Raw genomic sequence first — 21,403 nt, forward strand, 5'->3', positions numbered from 1 at the left:
GCGCGGGCCCGTGCTGCGCCGCCGCCGCGGCGCGGCCGCGGGAGGGGTCGAGCGCGCTCAGGTCCGTCTGGCAGCTGGCCCGCGGCCGCGCGGCGCGCGCCGCGGCCGCCGCGGCGCGCTCTGCCGCGGCGGTCGCCTCGGCCGCTGCAGTTGCGTCGCGCGCGGCGTCAAGCTCGCCGCATGCGCGCTTGAGCCCCACCTCCGCCGCCTGCAGCTGTTTTCTCAGCCCCTCCGCCTCGGCCTTGTTCGCTGCCGCCTCGCGCCGTGCGTCGGCGGCGGCCGCCTCATATCGCTGCAGGGCAGCTGCGTGCCGCTCTGATGCCTCCGTCGCCACCCCTGCCGCGCGAGCGGCGTCTGATTCGCGGGCCCCGGACGCCTCGGCTAGCCGCTGCCTCAAATCCTCCACCTCACCACGCAGCTTTGCATCGGCTTCCTCCAGCTTCTGAAAGCTTTCCGCAAGCGCGTCCCGCTCAGCCGACGCCGCCTGTAGCCGCTGCTCGGCCTCGGCCAGCTGCTGCGCCGCTGCGGCGGCTGCGGCAAGCAGGGCAGCGCGCTCAGTGGCGGCGGCGGCGGCGGCGGCGGCGGCGGCGGCGTCGTGGCGGGCGCTCGCCTCGGCGGCGGCCTGTGGGCTGTAGCCGTGTGCCTCCTGCGCCTGCAAATGTAGATTCCGACACAGCAGTGTTGGCAGACAGCTCACATCAGCGGGTTCCACGCATTTGCGGGCACAGCACCACCCGCCGCGCAGCGCAAGCCACACAACCATCCCCATGACCATGAACCTCAGCAGCAACAGCAGCAACAGCAGCAACAGCAGCAGCAGCAGCAGCAGCAGCAGCAGCAGCAGCAGCAGCAGGCAGGCCGACGTGTACGCAGTAAACACGCCCCCCTCATCCGCTCATGCGCGCCCCGCTCACTTGCCGCAGCTCCGCAAGCTCCCGCGCCACCTCGTCACGCCGCCGCGTCGCCGCCGCCGCCTGCCGCCGCGCCAGCCGCAAGCGCCCCCCCAGCTCCAACGCCCGCGCGGCCAGCCCTCTCTCCTCCCCGAACGGGCCTTCGCCGCCGCAGCCCCCTTCGCCCTCGATCCGCCCACACGCGCAGATGCAGCCGCAGGCGGCTGCGCCCGCCCGCGCGAGCCGCGCGCGCAGCTGCAGCAGCTGGTCTGCGGCGGCGGCGGCGGCCTCGTCCTGCGCAAGAAGCTGAGCCTCCGCCTGCTCGGCTTCCGCCTCGCTGGCGGCCGCCTGGCGGTCACCTAGCAGCGTTAGCGCCGCGGCCAGCGCTCGCAGCTGGGGCTGCGTGCCGGCCGCGGCCCCGACCCCGCCTGAGCCGGGCGCCCGATCGCCGCCGCCGCCGCCGCCGCCGCCGCTGCTGCTGCTGCTGCTGCTGCTGCTGCTGCTGCTGCTGCTGCTGCTGCTGCTGCCGCTGTCGCTGTTGCTGCCGCCGCCGTTGCTGATGCCGGCACCGCCGTTGCTGATGCCGACGCCGCCGTTGCTGCTGCTGCTGCCAGCAGAAGCAGCCGCCGCTTTGGCCGCTTCAGAGGCGCCATTGCCCGCGGAAAGCAGCTCCGCCACCTCTGCATTCATCCTCACCAGCGCCTCACGCGCCGCGTCCGCCGCGGCCCTCCGCGCCGCCCGGCGCTCCAGCAGCAGCGCGCGCGCCGCCTCGCGGCGCACAGCCTCCCTTTCCTGCAGCTGCAGCAGCAGCGCCCGGGCCTCAGCGGCGGCTTCTCCAGCGACATCTGCAAGAACCTGGGCAGCCGCATCGCCCTGGCCGCCCTCGCCTCTGCTGCACTCGGCCGCCCTGACCGCGTCCGACGCCGCCGCTGATCCAGCCGGCACCACCGAGGTGGAGCTGGGCGTCTGGAGATCTTCCAGTTGCCGCGCCACGTCAGCAAGCTCAGCATCCCAGGAAGCTTCCCCTGTGCGCAGGTCTTCCGCAAGGCGGTCCATATCGGCGTCGTCCTCGCCCGCGTACAGCGACTCTTCAGCTTCCAATTGCTGAAGGGCCCGCTGCAGCTGATGCATCGCACGCGCCCCCGCGCATGCGTCCACGCCCGCGCCCGCGCCCATGTCAGTGCCAGCGTCGCCGTTTCCGGAGGGATGGCCGGCCGCGGCGGGCTCGGGCGCTGCTGAAGGCAGCCCGCCAGCCCCGTTGCTTGCGTCCACAACGCTCGCCCGCCCTTCTGGCCCCGAGGTGCTGAGGGCGGCAGAGCCCGCAGCTGCCGCTGCCTGCGCCGCCGCAGCGCCCCCCGCCAGTACCTGCTGCACCAGCCGCTCGGCCGCCCTCCTGCACTCCGCGCGCGCGCAGGCCCGGTCCTCCTGCCGCCCCGCCTGCTCCGCCGCCGCGGCTCCCGCCGCCTCGGCCGCCGCCCGCTGGCTCTCCGACAGCTGCTGCAGGCGCGCGCTCAGCCGGACAAACGCGGCCGCCGCCGCAGAGCGAGCCTCGCGCTCGGCAATTTCCGCCTCAGACCTCTGCAACTGCTGCTGCTGCTGCTGCTGTTGCTGCTGCAGCTCGCGCATTTCTTCCAGCTGTCGCTCCTGCAGGTGCCGGCTCAGCATCAGATCTTCGAGCAGCCTCCGCCGCCCCTCCTCCCACTCAGCCCGCTTCCTCTCCAGCTGCAATTCCACCGCCTCTGCCCCCGCCCTCATCGCCCGCCACCCGGCCGCCAACCCGCGGCCCTCCCTCACGACGGCAGCCAGCGCCCGCAGGTACCTGGCAGCTGCCGCCACTGGATCTGCATCTGCCTGCCCGCCTTTCGCCAGGGCGCCGACGGACAGCAGCATCATGCTGTCGGGGCCCTGGGGGACACCAAGCGCCTGAGACAGCTCTAGTGACAGCCGCCGCGGCACGGCCGGCGAGCTGGGGGCGCCGCCGCTGCCGCCACCGTCCGCGGTCGTGCGGCAGGGCGGCGCGGCGCCGTCGTCGGCGCCGGGCGGCCGGTCTAAGAGGGACGGGCGCCGGCGCCTGGCGCCGGCCGGCGGAGATGGGCTCATGGCGTCAGTGACCGCTGGCGGTGCGACCAATTCCTGGCTATCCCCACTGCCGGAGGGGCTCAGCCCCGGCTCAGGCGGCGCTGCCGCTGCCACCGCCGCCACGTCCCCTGGTGGTCGCGCCGCGCCAGCTGGCAGCAAGGCGCCGCTGGCGGGCGACCGCTGCTGCTGCTGCTGCTGCTGCTGCTGCTGCTGCTGCTGCTGCATAGCCACCCCAAGCACAGCCCCAAGCTCAGACAGATGCTGCTGCACATTCTCGAGCCCAACCCCGCCCAGAGCCCCGTCCCCGGACCCGCAGCTAGGCGACCCCGCTGCGCCTGCCGCCGCCGCCGCCGCCGCCGCCGCCGCCGCCGCCCCGCCAGTGCTGCTCCAGCCGCCGGCCCGCATCTCCCCCACAAAGGTGGTAGCGCCTGCCACAAGCGCGGCCCACTCGCGCAGCAGCGCCTCTGCAGACGGCTCGTCCAGGGCCGCGGCGAGCTCTGCCGGCGCCAGGCCCTCGGCCCGCTCAGGGGGCGGCCGCCTCGCGGCCAGCGCTGCGGGCGCGCAGGGCAGTGGCACGGGAGGCGGGTTGCGGTCACCGCTCGTCGCGTCGCGCGTTCAGTCCTCTGGGCTAACCTCAGGGTCTGATAAACCTCCATGAGCGGCCACACGTCCTATCGTCACAGCCAAATTCTGTGGCCCATGAATCTGTTAACAGACAAGCGCGCGGCGAGCGCGCGCCTCCGCACCTGCCGCGACCCCCAGCCGGCGCCGCAGGCCGCCCATCGCCACGACCGCCTGCACCGCCTTGAGCGCCGCGCGCTTGCGCCGCAGCAGCTCGCGGCGGCGGCGGCGGATGAGTTCCCGGAAGTAATTGTCCAGGGGATGCTCCTCCTGCAGCACACCCTCAGGGTCCCTGGCCACGGCGATGTTTGTGTTTGTGCACATGAGATGGAAGATGTGCCAATCATGACACGATTTTTGTGGGGGCGGGGGGATGGTTGGTGGGCGGGTCGCGAAAAGCTTGTGCAAGTGTGCGTCCGTGTGAGTGCACGCGCGCGCGCGCGCGCGTGTGTGTGTGTTTTGGATGGCAATTCGGGTGGTGGAATGGGTTGCTGTGCGGACAGGCGAGCGGCGGGCGATAAGAGGAGCATGGGTCGATGCCGCAAACCGAAGAAAGAGCACATGGAAGGGACTGGACGGCAGGTGGCCTCCGGCCTCCGCACACACGCGGCATGCACACGCTCGCGCGCGCAGGGCGTCCCGCGCCCACCACACGCGCCCGCCCACCTGAACTGCAGCTCCGGCGCCGCGGCGGCGCCCGCCTCGCCGGGCGCAACCTCGGCCCAGCCCGGCGGCAGGGGCGCCGCGAGCGCCATGTCAGCCACCTCCCATACGTAGAGGTCCTCGTCCTCGGAAATCCCGAAGTATGTCCCCATCTGCTTGATCTGCGTGGCCGCCGCGACGTCCGAGGTTGACGTTTTGGGGCTGCCGAAGCACGGCCCGCGGCCAGGGCGGTGCGGCAGCGCCGTGCAGGCCTCTTTTCAATTGCGGCACCTGTCATGCACTATACAAGTATGCATTCCTGGCAACGCAGGCGCATGATCCAGAGCCGCTGCTGCCGTGCCCGTGCAATCGCGTGCGCGGCCGCCGCTGGCATCGCGCGTGCGGCCGACCATCCGCGCGGCTCAAGCCGGTGACGCCGCGTCGGGTCGCGTCGCACCTCTTCCTGAGTTGGGGGCTGCGCCGCGAGGTTCTCAAGCAGCTGCTTGTAGCCCCCGCGGTCCATGAAGATGGCTCCCAGGTAGTAATCGAGGCAGGGGTGGGTGCCGCGCTGCGCGCCGCTCGGGGCGTGCGTGTAGCACCTGCGGCGGGCGGTTCGGAAGGGGGGGCACGGGTGCTCGCAGCGTTGGGGCGGTCGCACCCTTGACGCCTCATGCTGCACTGTTGGCTGCCCGCACCAACGAGTATCGCCGCGGCTGGGCGGCGCTGTGCTGCGCGAAGCGCGCCCGCCAGGCCCAATGTGAAGCGCACACCATGTCGCGGCAGCCGCATCAAAATGCGCGCTCCAGCCGTTTGGGAGCGACTCGGGGCGCAGCAGGTCCCACACCAGCTTCATGAACCGCTTGTTTCCCTGATACGGTCGTGGGGTGCCATTTGCAAGATATGGGGTTGTGCTTGCAGTGTGGGGGCAGAGTCAGCAGCTCTGCAGCAGTGTGCAGCGCGGCGCGTGCCGCTCGCTTCACGGATCGCAGCAGAGCGCATCGAGTGGTTTCTGGGAGTTGTTTAATGCAGAAATGTACAACGTTCAACCCGTGGGGAGGATCGGCCGTGCATTCGAGACCTTATATGCATGTTTTTGGGCTGGATGTCCTCCCCCCTACTCGGGGCACCCGCAACCCACCGAGTCCACTCCAAGCTGCTTTATCCCGGCAGCCACATCGGGCGCACTTGGATCCAGGTCCGCAGACCTCGATCCACCTGTCCCCGTCCCCATGGCGAAGCCCCGTTTACAAAGTTGTGTACAAGTGATGCATCCCTGTTCGTGGTTTGAGACAACAGATGGTTGTGCTCGTTCCACGGATGCACCTCACATGCATCGAGTCAATGATGAGTCAAGGAATGCACATGCGCGACGTGCGCCCCTCGCTGCGCCGCCACACCTGCACATTGGCACGCCAGCCATTGGGTGCGGAACAGGGCGGCCCAGGGCACGGGAGCTCAGCCGCTCACAGAGGGATGCAGGGAGAAGTAGCCAGCCCCACAAAGACACCAGAGGGGTGAAAATGCAGGGCCTCACTGCACCAGCGATACTCGTCATCCCTCCTCTCCGGTCGCCGTGACGGGGCACCAGTACCGCACGTGCTGCTCCCGCCGGCTGGCTGCCACGACCCCGCCGCACGCCTCGCAGACGAAGCTGCCAGCGCCGAGATGGCTGCTGCCGCTGCCGCCCGCCGGCTGTGGGGGAGTTTGAAAAATGGCGCGCGGGGGCGGGCGACGTCGGGTCCTTGGCTTGGCGACAACGGCGGCTATCTTCGAGACCCGCAATATCTCAATCAGCCCGCACCGCAATGATTGCCAAGGCATGGAAGTGGCTTGCCTGGTGCGCGCCATCCGTGTCCATTCCTTCAAAGCTGGCCTGCTGCTGCCGCTGCTGGTGCTGTTGCTGCTGTTGCTGCTGTTGCTGCTGGTGTTGATGATAAAGTGCGTGCTGCTGGTGATTGGGGCTGTACTGCAGCGACTGCGCATGCTGGTTGAAGAGGTGTTGATGCTCCCCAGGCCACACGTGCGTTGGGGCAGGAACGGCGGGACGCGCAGCTGCCCAGGATCCAGGCTGCTGCCCCTGCTCCGCAGCCTGCAGCACCTGCGTCGCGGCGGTGCGGAGCCGAGGGTGTTTGCTCGCCACCCTTGCACAGCAGGTGGTGACGACGCCCCTGCTGCACCACGCATCGCCTGAACCAGCGGAGGATCATGGCAACCCACCTGCTCAGTGTGCACGCTGATCTTAGAGAATAATTCCGCAAGGTCTGTCACGTCGCCCGCACCCCTGGCGCACGCGTGGCCCTGGCTGTGCTGCGGCATGGCGCCTGCTGCCGCGGCTGCCCCGGAGCGGGCTCGCAGCGCGGTCGCCAGCGCCGGCAGCAGCGCGTCCTGGCCCTCGCACAGCTGCAACGCGCGGACGACGAGCTGCGAGCAAGAGGGGCCTTGTGTTGGCGCGTGGGGGCCGAGTAGGGGGGTGCGGCAAGCGCAGCGCGCGCAGCAGCTAGCATGCATCCGCCGCCCGCCCCCATTGCGCTCACCTCCAGTGCCGGGCCTGCCTGGCCGCTTGCAAGGTGCTGGCGGGCTTCATCCAACAGCACTCTCACGCGTACGCCCGTAGGCACGGGCATAACGGGATCCGTCTGCAACATCCTGCGACACGAAGAGTACGGTATGAAAAAGAGGAATTCACATCGTTTCCTGAAGCAGCTTTCGATACTGCACGTGCTTGGAAGCGCAAATGATACGGGAGCCGTGCCGGTGTGTTCAACATTGGCATCGAGATCGCTCGCCAGCGTCCTCCAACGAACGCGACCCGTAATTTGGCCTCGATTAAATCAGCTGGTACACTTGCGTGCGCCTCCACTGCTGCCAAACTGGATTTTCTCCGCGGTGCTGCGATCATCTTGGTTCTTGCCATTGGCCCCGCGCTTTCAAAGCCATTCGACTGGAGGAACAACGCATATATGGCAACGCTATCAACGGATGTGGCCCCGGCGGGGGCCACCCCAGCGCCTAGCATAGCCGCACCTGGCGCTACCCTGGCTCAGGCGCTGCAGGCGGCGGCCGTTGAGCCGAAGCTGGTGCGCGCCCCGCCCATTGGATCCACAAGGCGCCCTGCCGCGCACGGGGGCCGCACCGATCGCCTCCAGGGCCGCGTACCGCGGCGCTAGTATGCGCAGGGGCTGGTGCCGCGCGTGCGGCGCCGGTGTTGCAGTCGGCCCGCCCGGCAACGCCTTTGCGACAACGGCAGCCGTTGCGGTGCCCGCCCTGTCCGCAGGCCGAGATCATCACTTGCCTGGCGGATTGCGTAGGGGAGATTGGGGTGAGCGACTCACAGCGGTGGCCGCACGCAGGGCAGGCGAACGGTGCTGATGTGGATGCCAGCAGATCTTTCAAACGATCTTCATCCGAGGCACACCAGCCGGCGGCAGCACGCCACCCCGTACGCCCCCGGGAGGCGCCAACGCGAGGGCGCGTGCGGGAGCCGGACCAGAGGCCGATGATTGATGCTTGGGACGGCCCCGCGCACACCCCAAGCCGCGCCTCAGAAGACGCGCCTGCGTGCCACGTTTGTTGCGCCGCGCTTTTGCCCCGCAGGAGGCGCTTCGCAGCAAGGATTTTGAGCAGGCGGGGTCCACCAACAGCTTTGGGGACGAGCAGCTGGAGGTGCGGCAGTGTGTGTTGGGGGGTGCTGCGGCGAGGCGCAATGGGGACCCCCTGGGTATATGCGATTGAATGTTGTGTGCGTGCTGGGGCTGGATGGAGCGCGGCGGGTTCGAGGGGTCGGTGGAGCGAGGGCAAGCCACAGCCGGGCGGCTGGGGGCTCTAGCGGGCGGGAGCAGTGAGGGGCTCCAGGAGGCGGCTGACGCGGCACATATTTTACCCGAGGAACTCCCGGGACGCCACGCCTGGGGTGCCGTTTTTGTTCTCCCCGAGCCGCGTTTCAAGCACCAAAATACCCGGAAACCTGCCCGCGAATCGGACGCAGGCGGACCTGTACGCGGACGGCATCATATTCCGGCGGCTGCGCAGCTGCGGCGCGGCGGCGTCGGCGTCGTCTGAAGAGACAACAGACATTGTGCCCCTGGGTGGCAGCGGCTACTCGGTGGGCGCTGCAGCCGCTGGCGTCCCCAGCAACGGGCGGCGGCTTTGCTTTTTTTTTCTGTCTGTTTTCCCGCTGGCGGCTGCTTGGAGCCTGTCTGTTTCGCGGCAGCCAAAGGAGCGAAAGATCGGGATCGAGCGGCACACAGCCAGGCACCCGTTCACCGGCTGCCGCAAGCCACACGGACCGCGGCAGGCGGTGCCGACCGCTCGAAGCTATTCCGCAGAGCAGCCGGCACCAACGGGAGGCGAACCTCCTCCCTGGCAGCTAATGCCGGCCCCGCCCTGCCGCGACACGCCCACATCTCCGCCCCCATCACCCCGTGCCTGTCTGCCGTTGCGACAGGTGGCATTCGACCCATTGGACGGGTCGTCCATCGTGGACGCGAACTTCGCGGTCGGCAGCATCTTCGGGGTCTGGCCAGGGCCCACCCCGCTCGGTCAGACGGGGCGCGACCAGGTGCGGGGGGCAGCTGATGCGGGCAATCCCTGGGGAGGGCGGGCCAGCAGCGTTGCCGGCGTGCCGCGGCGCCGTGGCCGCTGCCGCCTGCACGGCGCCCTCCGCGGGCGGCGCCCGCGGCTGCCGGTCGCACGGGATGAGGCGTTCGCATTGTGGAACCGCGGGTTGGTTGTATGGCCGTGGGCCGCGCTGAGAGGCTTCGATCGATTGCGACCGCAGGCGGCGGCAATGTACTCTGTTTACGGCCCGAGGACGATGCTGGTTGTCGCATACTCGGATGCCAACGGCAACAAGCTTGTGCAGCAATACGTCCAGAGCACGCACCACCAACAGCAGCAGCAGCGGCAGGACGAGCAGCAGCAGCAGCAGCAGCAGCAGGAGCAGGAGCAGCAGCAGCAGCAGCCCGGCGCCGCCGGCGAGCGGCAGGAGTGCAGCAGCAGCGGCCGGCCGGCCGAGTGGACGCTGCAGCGCGTGTACGCGGGGCTGCGCCACACGAAGATCATTGCGCCGGCCAACCTTCGGGCGGCGGCGGACAACGCGGCGTATAGGCAGCTGGTGGAGGCCTGGATCGACGGGGGCTACAAGCTGCGGTACTCTGGCGGCATGGTGCCGGACGTGCACCACATTTTGGCAAAGGTAGGGGGAGCGTGTTGGTGGTGCTGGTCGGTGGTGGTGGTGATAGTGGTGGTGGTGGTGGTGATGGTGCTGGTGTTGCCGTGCGGCGGCTGGCCGGGGCAGCAGGGCGGGGCGGCAGGCATGGGGGGACCTTCGAGTCGCGGCGTTGTCGGCGCGTGCCGCGCCTGTTTAAGCCGTGGTGGTGCTGGCGCGCCCCCGCCCCAGCAGCCTCGCCGCGTTCCGGCCAGCTCGTGCCGCCGCCCGGCCAGCCTCTCATCCATCCCCTGCGCCCCCCCTCCACGTGCGCGCAGGGCGGCGGCGTGTTCTGCAACCCGGCGTCGCCCGAGAGCCCCGCGAAGCTGCGCCTGCTGTACGAGTGCGCCCCCCTGTCCTTCGTGATCGAGGCCGCCGGCGGCGCCTCGTTCTGCGGCCGCGGGTCGGTGCTCGACCTGCCCATTCGCGACACGGGCGCCAAGACCACCATCGCGGTCGGGACCAAGGAGGATGTTGGCAAGTGCCTCGAAGCCATGAGCGCGTCCCCGGCCCCGTGATCTGGGGGCAGTCTTACTTGCGACGACCCGCCTGTGCCTCCTCACCGGCCCTCCCCCGGACGCACACGCGGCCGGCGGCCTGGTCGTCGCGTGGACGCATGGGGCCGCGGCAGAGGTTTGAGTCTTTTTCGGTGGGGCTGCCGACTTTTGCAAATGGACGCGCGGCACGGGACGGGACGGCTCCGTCGGGGCGCGCAGCTGCCAGCGCGGCTGCCGCGCGGCGCGCCGGCCGGCTCCTGTCTGCTGGATTGGGCTGCTTTTTGCGGTCAGTGTCACGAGGACGAGTGAGCCTTGAGCTTGTGCTTCTTTTGGCGGCGCGTCGCACCCCTCGGCCTGCTGAGGCCGGGGCGTGCTTGCCGCTACTCTGTGCATCGCACGCCGAGCGCGCATGCACACACTGCCGGACTGCATTGGGCACCGCAACACAACCCACGGCGCTCGCCGGCGGCGTCGAAGGCGCGCCGCGCGCCCACAACCGAACGCTGGCGGTAGCACTTGGTTACCACCAGCACACCACACTCATAAGCCACTGCAGCGAGGCGCGCAGCAGACGATACCATGGGGAGCGTCAAAATGTAAACCTTCACAAAACGAGCCGTCGAACAAGTTTTTCACGACCTAGCCGTGTAAGCAGTCACTGCACATGCATGGTGGATGTTCAGGCACACAGGAGGACTGCCTTGTGCAGGTGAGGGATCGCGTGTGTTTGCAGGTGAATCCGAGGGAGCGCGGCCTCCGGACAGGATCAGACGTCGCTGCGGTGTTGCAGCAGCGGCAATGCTACAGGGTTTGTGCAGGCATCGGCTGGGCATCCGCGTGTCATGAAATGGCAGCGCCTCAACCTGCTGGCCTGCGGGGGCTGCACATCAAGGTTCCTGCGTATCATCTCCAGAGCAAGCACATGCCGCCACGCGCAACAAATTCGCGGCGGCGGCGGCGGCGGCGGCAACTGCTGCGGCAGCCCTGCGTGGGCGCGTCACGCGCCGTGCCGCTGCAGCGCGCGCGCGTAGCGCGCCAGCGCGCCGGCCAGCCCCTTCGCGGCCGCGGCGCGCGTCGGGCCCATGTGGTATATCTGGCAGGCGCGCGCATGGAATGGCGGGTACCCCGCGAGCGTGAGGGCGGGGCCGTAGACAAGAAGCAGCTGCGGCTCCCGCAGCACGGCGGCGCCGGCGGCGGCGGCGAGCTCCAGGTAGACGGGGGCGTGCTGCTGCTGCTGCTGCTGCTGCTGTGTTTCGTGACGCGGACGAGAGTCCTCGTCCACCTGCTGTTGGCCCTTTCGCTGCTGTTGCTGTTGTTGCTGTTGCTGCTGCTGCGGGGCGCGGCGCACCAGGCTGCGCCCATGTTTACTCGCGGGCGTGCCAGCCGCATGGCAGCCAGCATCCCGCGCCGCGCCGGCACCGTCGCCTCGGCTACACCCGCACCCGCACGCGGCGACGCTGCCGCAGCCCCCGCCGCGACACAGGCGCTCCCCGGCCGGGGGCAGCTGACAGCAGCCACTCATAGGGCTGCCGTCGCCGCCGCCTGCAACCACGGACTGGTCCACGCGGCTGCTTGAGCAGCAAACATCGCTGGGCGGTTCAGAGGCTGCGGGCCCGCTACCCCGCGCCGCGCCCGCGCCGGGCGCCGCCCTCAAGGCCGCCGCCACGACGGGCGAGTACCCGTCCTCCGCCGACAGCAAATGGACCGTCACCACGCGCCGCCGCGCGCCAGGCCCCGCCGCCGCCGCCGCCGGCGCCGGCGCCGGCGCGCTCGGGCCCGCTGCGTCGCCCTGCCTGATCGGGCTGCGGCTGTCTGCCACAGCGCGGTAGCCCCTGACGCCGTTGGCCCCTTTGTGAGGCAGCCGGCAGTCTGGATCGGCGGAAACCAGCCCGTTGGCCGGCTTGCACCGCCGTGTCTGGTCCTTCTCTGGCCAGCTGTCCTGCACATGCTGCTGCTGCTGCTGCTGCTGCTGTCCCTGCTGTTGCTGATTGTCCTGCTGCTTCTTATGGTGCTGCTGCTCCTCTTTGTGCTGCTCCCCATGCTGCTGGCGTTCCCAACACCGCTGCCCCGACACTGCTGCCTCCAAATGGCCCTGGCACCGCCGAGCCTCCCCGCGCTCCAAACGCGGCAATGTTGGCAACGCCGCACCCACGGCCGCTTTCTGGGGAATCGCCAGGGCCGCAGGTTGGTTTGTGGGTTGTAGGCCGCCGGGCTGCACGTGCTGCTGCCACGTAAGCCAAGAGCACCAGCCTTGTTGCTGCTGCTGCTGCTGCTGCTGCTGCTGCTGCTGCTGCTGCTGCTGCTGCCGCCCCTGCCCGCTCTTTCTAGCCACCGACGCGCCATCGTTGAGGGCGACACGCTGCAGCTTCGCCTCTGATCGCTGACCGCTGGGCGCCCGCCGTGCTGTGGAGCCGGCCAGGCCGGGCCACCCGGCCACCGACTCGAATGCAAGGCCGTCCGCCTGGGGGTGGCTGGCCAGTCGGTCGCCGAGAAACGCGGCGCTGCCTTTCAGCTGGCCTGTGGGTGTGTTGAAGGGCGGAGCGCCGCGCCGTGACCGTTGCGTTGACCATCACAGAGGTGTGTTTGACCCGCATATAGATGCTCTTGGCTGCTGCAGTGCAAACACCAAGACAAAGAGGCAGGCATACAGTCCATCACGCCTGGCGTCGTCGCTCAGTGCAGACCCTGGCGCAACAAAGGTTGTGTGCCACGGCAACAAAGGTTGCTCGCCATGGGCGATACAGGAGGTGCCAACTGGCGGCAACGCCACCGGCGCACCTGAAGGGTCGTACATATAGATGTACTCCAACCCCAAAGAGGCACACCTGCATGAAAAAGCAGGGGCGGCATTTGAATATGCGCTGACCGACTGCGGCAGGAACAGCACGAGGGCGGCATGTGTAGCGGCGCACGGTGGCGCACCAGACTGCAAGGTTTGCCGCACGTTGAACGGAGACCTCTTGCGGAATGGGCTCCGCAAAAACCAGGCCGATTGTGGTCGGCCTAGGAGGGCGGGAGCCCCTCGTCTGCGTTGGGCGCTGCTGCAGGGTACTCCTCACGCGCAGCACGCGACCAAGCCAGCACCACCCGTCAATGACGAGTTGCAGCAACACGATGAGCAGGTCCAACAGGCGATCAAGGAGCAAGGGACCCAGCCAAGCCATTCCTGCCAGCGTCCAAGGCCCCTGTAGCTATCCTGCCGGATCGAGGCGGTTCTGCAAGCTCTTCAGCATGCCCCTGATTAACCCACACGCCGCCTTAAGGCACTGCTGATGATGCGGGTGATCTGGGGCGTGTTGAAATACGTGTGAGCCTCTGAAGCCATTCAGAAAGGCATTTATCACCGATACGACTCAAACACATTGACGTGCTACTCTAGCCCAGCAGTTACCGTAGACATTCGCACTCGAACCCGGCGACTGCATTGTTGCGACGTCATCCCGCTGTATATATGTTCACGGTGGCGATCAGTTACAGAACAATAAACGCAACCGATTCAACCGCAGCGTGACAGCAGGGAGGGGCTGTCAGCACTGCAGGCCAGCGCAGCGGACGCCGCTGCTGCTGCTGCGGCGGCAACTCAGGATGCGCATCGTGCAGTCATATCCGCCATGTTGCAGAGACGGCCGTGCATGCGGTGTACATACACGGGTGAGGTACAGCATCGTACGCGGGGGCATGTTGCCACCCAGCTCGCACCACCTGCTTGCTGGACAGCGAAGGACGCGCATCACGGTGGTTGCCCTGGCGACGGCCAGGCAGCAGCCAGATCAATTGACAGCGCCGCAGCAGCGCTCAACCCCCGAAACTGGAGAAGTTGAAGGCTCCAGCGACCCCACGGCCGACACTGACAACGGCAGCAGGAAGCGCACTCGTGCGAAGCGCAGGAGCGGCAGCAGCAGCAGCGGCGACGTCTCACAACGGTGGGTGTGGGGGTTTCAGCAGCCCCAGGTCGGCTTTGCAGTGAAGGATCGCAGAGACCCGCTTGGCCAGCAGCGTCCGCGCCCTCGGACGAGCTTTTGCAATGATGTTTGATACCGCCCCGAACCACGTCTGTTTTGCGGGCCATGTGCTGCTTTGCAGGAGGGAGGCGCTAGGCGCAGGCCCAGAAGGTTGGGGCGTGGAGCCTGAATCCAGCAATGGGGTCGCCGGCAACGCACCAGCGGCAGCACAGGGCCATCATCATCATCATCATCAGCAGCAGCAGCAGCAGCAGCAGCAGCAGCAGCAGCAGCAGCCGGAGCGGCAGCAGCCGAGAGGGCGGCAGAAGGCCAACCAGCGAGATCGCAACGGCGGTGAGGGGACCGCAGGCCGGGGCAGTGGCGGCGACGGCCAGAGGTTCAAGGGCTTCTTGTCGGCAGAGCCCGACCGGCCGCCCGCATCACTCGCGCGCCGCCTGTGCGAGCGGCTGCGCAAGTTCAGCTACACGAGGATCAAGTGCCGCAACTGGGAGTCCGCGGGCGTGGCGGCCGCCGCTGCGGTGGAGGCGTCCGCGCAGCTCGCGAGGTGCGTGCGACCGGCCTAACTCGCTTCATCGGGGGTGTCCTCGGGCCCTTGAGCGCACCCGCATGCTGATTTGGCTGGCAGTTGGCACAAGGAGGTGTGCCGTGGCGCGCCGCCGACCCCTCACCCGGCCCCTCAACCGATGCGCTCTTCGCAATCGCGAGCAGCCAAGACGGGGCGCTCCTCATCTTCCAGCCGGAGCAGCCGCGGGAGCTGTCGGCGCCGCGCGACCCCTTTGTTCTGTGGCTGATCGCCGCGGCGGTGCCCTGGGGGGAGCTGCCAGAGTGCGACTACCTCGCATGCAGGTGCGCAGGGTGGTTTCTGGGCAAAGCACGGGTGAAGACGCTTTGAGCCGCCTGGCGGCAATGACAGCCGGCCTCGCTGCCGTGTCAGCAGACGAGCCCGTGCGCCGGTCCAGCCGTGCGCCCAGTCCGCGGCTGGAGGGCACTCGCTGTGCAGCAGGGTCGGACGCCACACCACGCTCGCGTTGCTCAAGCGCTGCGGCGCGCCGCGGCTACCCGCGCCACAAATCACAGGCCCGCCACCGACGCGGCGATGTTGGCGGACGCGGTCGCCGGCATGATCGACAGAGAGGGGTTCACGCAGGTGACGGGAGTGGGGCGGACGGCTGGGGCGGGGGTGGGGAGCAGAAGGAGAAGGTGGAGAGGTAGCTGGGCCATGTGGATGGTGCTCCATCAGATCTGACCGTGTGTGTGGTGCGCGAGAGCATGACCACGCTTGCCCCATGCTGGGTGGCGCTGTCTGCCATTTCTACGTCGGTTGGTCAGACACGTCCGCTCACATGAACACCACCCCCCGCCATCTGGTTGGACGGCGCCCCACCCCCCTCTGCTGACGTGGCAGTTGCGCATCTCCACGGCGTCGGAGGCCCCTAAGGCGCTGCTGGCGATGGCGGAGGCGCGCGAGTGGCTGCGGCTGTACCGGGTGAAGGACTTTGCCGTGGTGGCAGAGCCGCAGGAGCAGCAGGAATCGCCGCCGCAGGAGGGGCAGCAGCAGCGGGCACAGCAGGGGCAGAAGCAGGCACAGCAGGGGCAGCAGCAGCAGCAGCAGCAGCAGCAGCAGCAGCAGCAGCAGCAGCAGCAGCAGCAGCAGCAGCAGCAGGGGCAGCAGGAGGCACAGCAGGACCAGCAGCAGCAGGAACAGCAAGACGAGCAGCAGCAACAGCAGCAGCACACTGACGGCGAACAGTGGGCTCTGACCCTGACGCTGCTGGAGTGCAAATGGAATTGTATGACCTATTTCAAGTACTGAAGCGCCTACAAACTGACAAACCTGCCGCATCGGCAGTTGTAGCCGTCGCAGCGTGCCGACCAAGGGTCCAAGTATCACTCTGCACGATTGCGGAACGCACATCTGCACGCCGAGCTATCACCCTATGCATGTTTGCAAATCAAGCGGCGGATGGTTGAACGTGCTTGCCACTGCAGCAAGCCGCACGCGGGAGGTGCGTCGGCCACACGCCACTGTTCTTGCGCATGTGTGTCGGGCGCTGGTCGGGCGGCACTCCGAATGAAGATGCACTGTGCAGGAGATGGACGCACAATCATTCCCGTGAGCGCCAGAACTTGTGACTCGCACATACAAGAAAGTGCCGCACACCGGCCCACGTACAGTATTGCTCTCTGTAGCAAGGGCAGTCACAAGATCTGCGGGACTAGAGCGCGCATCCACCGCAATGGAAAATAAGCAGATAGACAACGATCCGGAACATAAGGGGCAGCAGCGGTGCTGTCTCGGCGCTCTCTACTTCAGCTCAGCAGCTCAGGCCGCAAATAGGGGCCCGGTGCGTGATGTGAAGACGCATGGACTGTGATGCGTAACTTGTTGAGCACGCAGACCTGAGGCAGGAGGCACCTCTTAACGTGCCTCGCCATGTCGCTGCGCTGCCGCCTCAAAACCCGTCACTTGCGCAGACGTGCATCGGCTTCCAGCATACACCCGCCACGCCGGTCAAGGTGGAGCAGAAGGACCCGTCGGTAGAGGAGTGGACGGGCTACAAGGCGAGCGAGCAGCGTGGCGGCAGTGGGGCGCAGCAAGCAGCGTCGAGCCGCCGTCCACGCTCGCGCTGCGAGCCATTCCTCGATTGTGTTTTGCCACGTCCTCTCACGGCCCTACATTCGTTCGCACTGCAATGCATGCATCCGGCCTGACAGGGACTTCAGCTGTCCACCAGCCGTTTATAGTGCGCTGCTGCACGAATTGGCATGACCTCACTTTGCCGCGTTTCGTGTCCCTGCGCGTCTTCGCTGCGCAGTTTATTTGCCTGGGGAATTCCCTTTACACCAAGACGGCAGGCGACGGGGGCGCGGGCAATGGCAGCAGCTTCCACCTCCTGCCGTACTGTGAGGGTGAGCCCCGCGCCCAAGCATGCAACGTTGGCGGGTTTCATCCCTGCTACGCGTCGTGACTCTGCCGCCCGCGTGAAAATACCACGGTCGACGCAACGCGCTTGCCAGCGGCCCGCGCCGGCTGTGCACATCCTGACGGTCTGTGTGCTGCCGTGTGCGCCAACTTGGTGTGCGCAGGTGTGGAGGTTCTGGTCGCTTCACAGGAGCAAACAGCTGCCACCAGGCCTGACAGCACGGCCGCCTCAGCCGGGGCTGCGGCCGCGGCACCAACAGCAAAGGGCGCGCTGGCCGCGGCCCGCGGGCAGCACGAGCAGCCGGCGGCGCCCCAGCAGCAGCAGCCAGCGCCGCAGCCTCGCCCGCCGCAGAGGCAGCAGCAGCCACAGCAACGGCAGCAGCCGGCGCAGCCGCTGCCGCTGCCGCGGCCATCGTGGCAGGCCGTGATGGAGTCCCTTGGTGGGCATTAAAGCTGCGTGTCTTGTTGGCTCTTGCACGTGTTACTGGCGGCTAGACTGTCTAGGCACGCGGTTCCCAGGAGTCTGGTGGTCTTATCGGCTCAGCAGTTTGACCATCCCCCCCCCCACCCGCACCTCCCCGCCGCGCAGACGGCCGCGCCGCTGACGCCCAGCGCTTCAGGAAGCGCTTCGAGGCGGTCGCGGCGCGCAACGCCCAGGCGATGCGCCGCGCGCTCGACGCCGCGTACGACGCGGCGGTCAAGCCCGTGCTTGACAAGCTCTCCCCCGGCGGCCCGCGCGCGTGACAAGGAGTGAGCTGGGCTCGGCTGCCGCGCGCTTTTTGGCAGAGGCGGAATGTGGGCGGTCACGCCGCGTGGTCAGCGTCGCAGGCGCGAGGCCGCTGACCCCGCTCTAGACGGATCAGCATCTGTCGAAGCCGAGGGGCGAGGAGCTCGGCTTGGCTGCTGCTGCCAGCTTGATTACCACAGGGCCTCCCTGGTTGCGAGTCCTGCAGGACCTCGGGGCGGCGCGCCAGCGCAGCCCCTCTTGAGGTAGCAAGGCGGGCCGGCTTGCCGTGGCCGCCTGGCTGTGCTTGGCGCCTTGGGGCGCCGCGCGTCGCCGGGCTGGCGCCTTGCGTGCTGTGCTCTTGTGCAGTGTAGCTGGGACGTTTGGCTGGGACGGGCCAAGGGGAGAGAGCGCTTGTACAATCCATAGTGGCGTCATCGTCGCTGTTGCCGCCACCTCTGAACCGCAAGCCTGCGGCGCTGCGACCAACATTACCGCGGGGCGACCGCGGCGACTTGCGGTGGCGGCCGGTCGGCCACGCGTTTTGGGGTGCGGTAGGCTAGCCCTGCACTGCTTGTTGGCGTGGGGGGCGGGCGCGCGCGGTTTGCCTGTGCCATCCACAGTCCTACACAGTCAAGCAGCATTTCGCACGTTGGGCTCCCTCCATACGTTGATTTGCATCAGTTGCAAAGTTTTGTCAATGCACCCTCTTTTGGTGCTCACGTGGGAGCAGACCCTGTCGCCCTCGCACGCACGTGTGCCACGTGGCACGTACAGCTTGGAACTGCTGCTCAATCGCGCCCTTGTGCGCGGCGTTTGATGAATGCGACCGTTTCGCTCTTGGGCAGCCCATGCCTGATGTAATTTCGTTACATCCTCCGTCCGCATGCCGCACCCGTGATTTTTCGGCCGGCGTGCTTGAAGCAACACCTTGTGCTCCTTGCATCGGTCGAGGGCTGGATGCTGAAGGGGCATGCGCAAGGGGGCGGTGTCATTGGCGGCACGTCGTCGACCGGCGGGTCTCAGCGCTATCGCAACCCTGGTTTTTGCTCGCGGCGTGGACAAACCACTGCGCAGCCCGCTGATTCACTGTGGCGCCTTGCTGTATTGATCGGGCAAGTCCGAGCAGGGCAGACTGATTGAGTTGAAGGTGACAGGTGTGCATTACAGCCAGCAGGTGTACCGTGCGGCTGACAGGGGAGGCCGACCATGGCGGGCACTGAGCAAGAGCAACAAAGGCTTGCCAGTGCCACAATCAGGCAGTCAATCGAATTTCATGCTTCATTTTGGCACGTTTATGCGCACCCTGCCCGCGGCATCGAGGCTTTGAGAGCCGGCGGGTACAGCAGCTCGATCTTTCATAGCCGCATCGCTTGGTGTCCGGTCCGTCCGACTCCTGATGAATTTGTGATATCACTACGTATGTTGGCTGTGAGAAGCTTAGGCGTGCGGCTCGGCTTCGCGATGCAGCTGCAACTCGGGCGAGTTGCAATGCGCAGTTCGGCCCGGGGGGCAGCTCGTTGCAGAGCAGAGCTCTAGAAGAACCTAATTTTAGAGTCTCAATAGGCCACAATGGACGAGGTGCGCGGCCTGTGGCTTGCTGTTCGAATCAGCACCTCGATGTGCGCTCGGCGGGGAGGAGCGGGGCAGCAAACGCGTGTGCACCAGGGAATAGCGCATGAAAGCGTATTGGAATACATCAATCACGTTGCAACACGTGGGCACATGGCGCGCCGCAGGCGACGGGGCTGCGCGAGCTGGAGCGCAGGCTCCGAGAGAGCGGTGCATTCGAGAGGGTGCAGCACGGTGAGGCGGCCGCACCTCCCCTCCCCGGCAGCCAAGAGCGGCACCAACCGCTCCAACGCGCACATGCCAGCAGCGCAGCACCCCGGCGCACGGACCGCGCGCGCCGCCCGCGCACCTCCAGCGGCAGCTCGGCCGCGCACGGTCAGCCCCCACTGTGTCGCCGCGCCCTCCTGCCTTTCACAGACCCGACAGTCCTGATCCGCTTCCTGGCGGCCGGCGGCCGCGACCCCAAAAAGGCGGCGGGGCTGGTGGAGGCGATGCTGAGGTGGCGCACAGACAGCGGGATCGACCGGCTCGTGCGCGAGTTTGAGTTTGCGGAGCGCGGCGTGTGCATGGAGGCCTACCCTCAAGGGTACCACAAAACGGACAAGAAGGTGCGGCCACCAACAAACCTGGCCGTTGGCAAGTGGTGCTGCGAGGAAGGGGGTGGACGTTGCGCGTCCGCGGCCGCGGGGCGTGGGCCGCGGCGGCGCCGCAGCCCCGCGCCACCCGCGGAGCCAGCTCGATCCGCCCGCACGCGCGCGCGCCCGCCCGCTCCCAGGGCCGCCCCGTGTACATCCAGCAACTCGGCCGCGCTGACATCGACACTGTCATGGCGGTTACGACCGAGCAGCGCCTAGTCAGCCTGCACATCCAGGAGGTGGAGAAGCTCTTCGGCGTCATCCTCCCCGCCTGCAACGCGCTCGCTGGCGCGGCCCCGCGCGCGACGGCCGCGGCGCCGCCGGCGGTGCGGGGAACGTGCAGCGTGCTGGACCTGTCGGGGGTCGGGTTCGGGTCGCTGATCAAGGCGAAGCGGCTGCTGACGCTGTTCCTCGCGCTGGACGCCGCCTACTTTCCAGGTGGGGCCCTTAAGGCCAAGGCGCAGCACGCGGATGGTCTGGGGACGCAGGGGCCGGCGGCAGACCCTGCCCCCTTGCAGAGCAGCGCGGCTCTTCAAAGCGGGCCGGCCGTCGCGTCCCCTGCCCGCCTCGCTCCCTCGCACCCGCAGCCACCCATCTGCGTCATGCCTAGGACCCCTGATACGCCCCTATTCTCCCTAAGCTCCCTGGGATGCCCCGGGATCCAAACCACTCGGCCCAAAAACTCTCCCCCAAATACCCACCAACCCAAAGATACGATCGACGCGATGCTGGTCATCGGCGCCCCCTCCTGGTTTTCTGGCGTGCTGGCCGCCATGCGGGCGCTGCTGACGCCCGAGCAGCAGGCGCGCATGGAGGTCATACCGGGGGACTACAGGCCGCGGCTCCGGGAGCTCATCGGGGCGGAAAACCTACTGGTGGGTGTGGCTTGGGAGGGGGGAGTTGTAGGTGGAGAAATGGAGGCAGCGGGAATGCTGTTACAGGCCGGTTTGGAGGTGGCTGTGTGGGGCATACGAACCTGCGCGTCTTCATGCCATCGCACATGCAGGATCGCGGCCCCGTGCAAGCATGAGTGTTGTTGAGTGCTTGCGCTTGTGCACGAATGCGAGCAGGGGAGCGGACAGCAAGAGCCCAATGGAGATGAGAACAACCAGTGATTTAGCACGGTCTGCAGCCGCCCAAAACGGCTGGGAGTCTCGACCGCTGCCGCCACCGCCACCACCACCACCACCACCAACACACCTGTGACCACCACAACCACAACCACAACCACCGCGCCGCAGCCTGAGTATGGCGGCACGTCCACCGGGCGCCTCCAGGACGACGACGGCCCCTGGCGCAGCGCCAAGGCGCTCGCAGCCGCCGGCCTCCTGCCCTGCTCGTCCCTCGCAGCCGCCGCGCCTGGCGGGCCGGCGGCGCCGCTGGCGCCGGCCAGCAGCTTCCTGATGCGGCTCGCAAAGGAGATGGTCCGGGAGCAGCATGTGACGCTGCAGCCATCAGTCATGATTGTGTCGACCGCGGAGCCGGCGCCGGAAGGGCACGGGGAGCTGTGCGTTTGGCACTCCCTCTCCCGCGCGCCGAGCGCGCGCTCGCGCGTAGCCCCGGCGCGCAGGCCGGCCGCCGCGGCCGCGGCGGCGACGGCGGCGGCAGCGGCCGCTGGGGTCGCGGCGTCGTCGGCGCACGCTCCAGCGGCG

The 21,403-nt window shown here is 68.0% G+C and overlaps 5 protein-coding genes across 5 annotated transcripts; 4 read left to right on the forward strand and 1 right to left on the reverse strand.

The window, feature by feature from the left end:
• Positions 1–57: 57 nt before the first annotated feature.
• On the reverse strand, positions 58–4,904 carry MNEG_3566 (hypothetical protein; the record flags this gene model as incomplete). The annotated part of the gene is made up of 7 exons (XM_014047951.1): positions 58–144; positions 200–652; positions 915–3,520; positions 3,716–3,882; positions 4,257–4,414; positions 4,690–4,831; positions 4,891–4,904. 7 exons carry the CDS (start codon positions 4,902–4,904, stop codon positions 58–60), a joined length of 3,627 nt encoding a protein of 1,208 aa, XP_013903405.1.
• Positions 4,905–7,192: 2,288 nt separating this feature from the next.
• On the forward strand, positions 7,193–9,956 carry MNEG_3567 (hypothetical protein; the record flags this gene model as incomplete). Its single annotated transcript, XM_014047952.1, has 7 exons — positions 7,193–7,309; positions 7,507–7,551; positions 7,827–7,895; positions 8,218–8,334; positions 8,677–8,790; positions 9,010–9,426; positions 9,717–9,956. The coding sequence occupies 7 exons, from the start codon at positions 7,193–7,195 to the stop codon at positions 9,954–9,956; spliced, it is 1,119 nt and encodes a 372-aa protein (XP_013903406.1).
• Positions 9,957–14,074: 4,118 nt separating this feature from the next.
• On the forward strand, positions 14,075–15,710 carry MNEG_3568 (hypothetical protein; the record flags this gene model as incomplete). The annotated part of the gene is made up of 5 exons (XM_014047953.1): positions 14,075–14,230; positions 14,341–14,441; positions 14,606–14,743; positions 14,975–15,044; positions 15,303–15,710. The coding sequence occupies 5 exons, from the start codon at positions 14,075–14,077 to the stop codon at positions 15,708–15,710; spliced, it is 873 nt and encodes a 290-aa protein (XP_013903407.1).
• Positions 15,711–16,134: 424 nt separating this feature from the next.
• Positions 16,135–17,564, forward strand: MNEG_3569 (hypothetical protein; the record flags this gene model as incomplete). The annotated part of the gene is made up of 5 exons (XM_014047954.1): positions 16,135–16,242; positions 16,373–16,481; positions 16,754–16,807; positions 16,985–17,260; positions 17,410–17,564. The coding sequence occupies 5 exons, from the start codon at positions 16,135–16,137 to the stop codon at positions 17,562–17,564; spliced, it is 702 nt and encodes a 233-aa protein (XP_013903408.1).
• Positions 17,565–19,116: 1,552 nt separating this feature from the next.
• On the forward strand, positions 19,117–20,781 carry MNEG_3570 (SEC14 cytosolic factor; the record flags this gene model as incomplete). Its single annotated transcript, XM_014047955.1, has 6 exons — positions 19,117–19,125; positions 19,284–19,350; positions 19,534–19,724; positions 19,892–20,189; positions 20,463–20,626; positions 20,758–20,781. 6 exons carry the CDS (start codon positions 19,117–19,119, stop codon positions 20,779–20,781), a joined length of 753 nt encoding a protein of 250 aa, XP_013903409.1.
• Positions 20,782–21,403: the final 622 nt, after the last annotated feature.

This window comes from Monoraphidium neglectum (genome assembly GCF_000611645.1).
Source record: "Monoraphidium neglectum strain SAG 48.87 unplaced genomic scaffold scaffold00454, whole genome shotgun sequence".
Lineage (NCBI taxonomy): Eukaryota > Viridiplantae > Chlorophyta > Chlorophyceae > Sphaeropleales > Selenastraceae > Monoraphidium > Monoraphidium neglectum.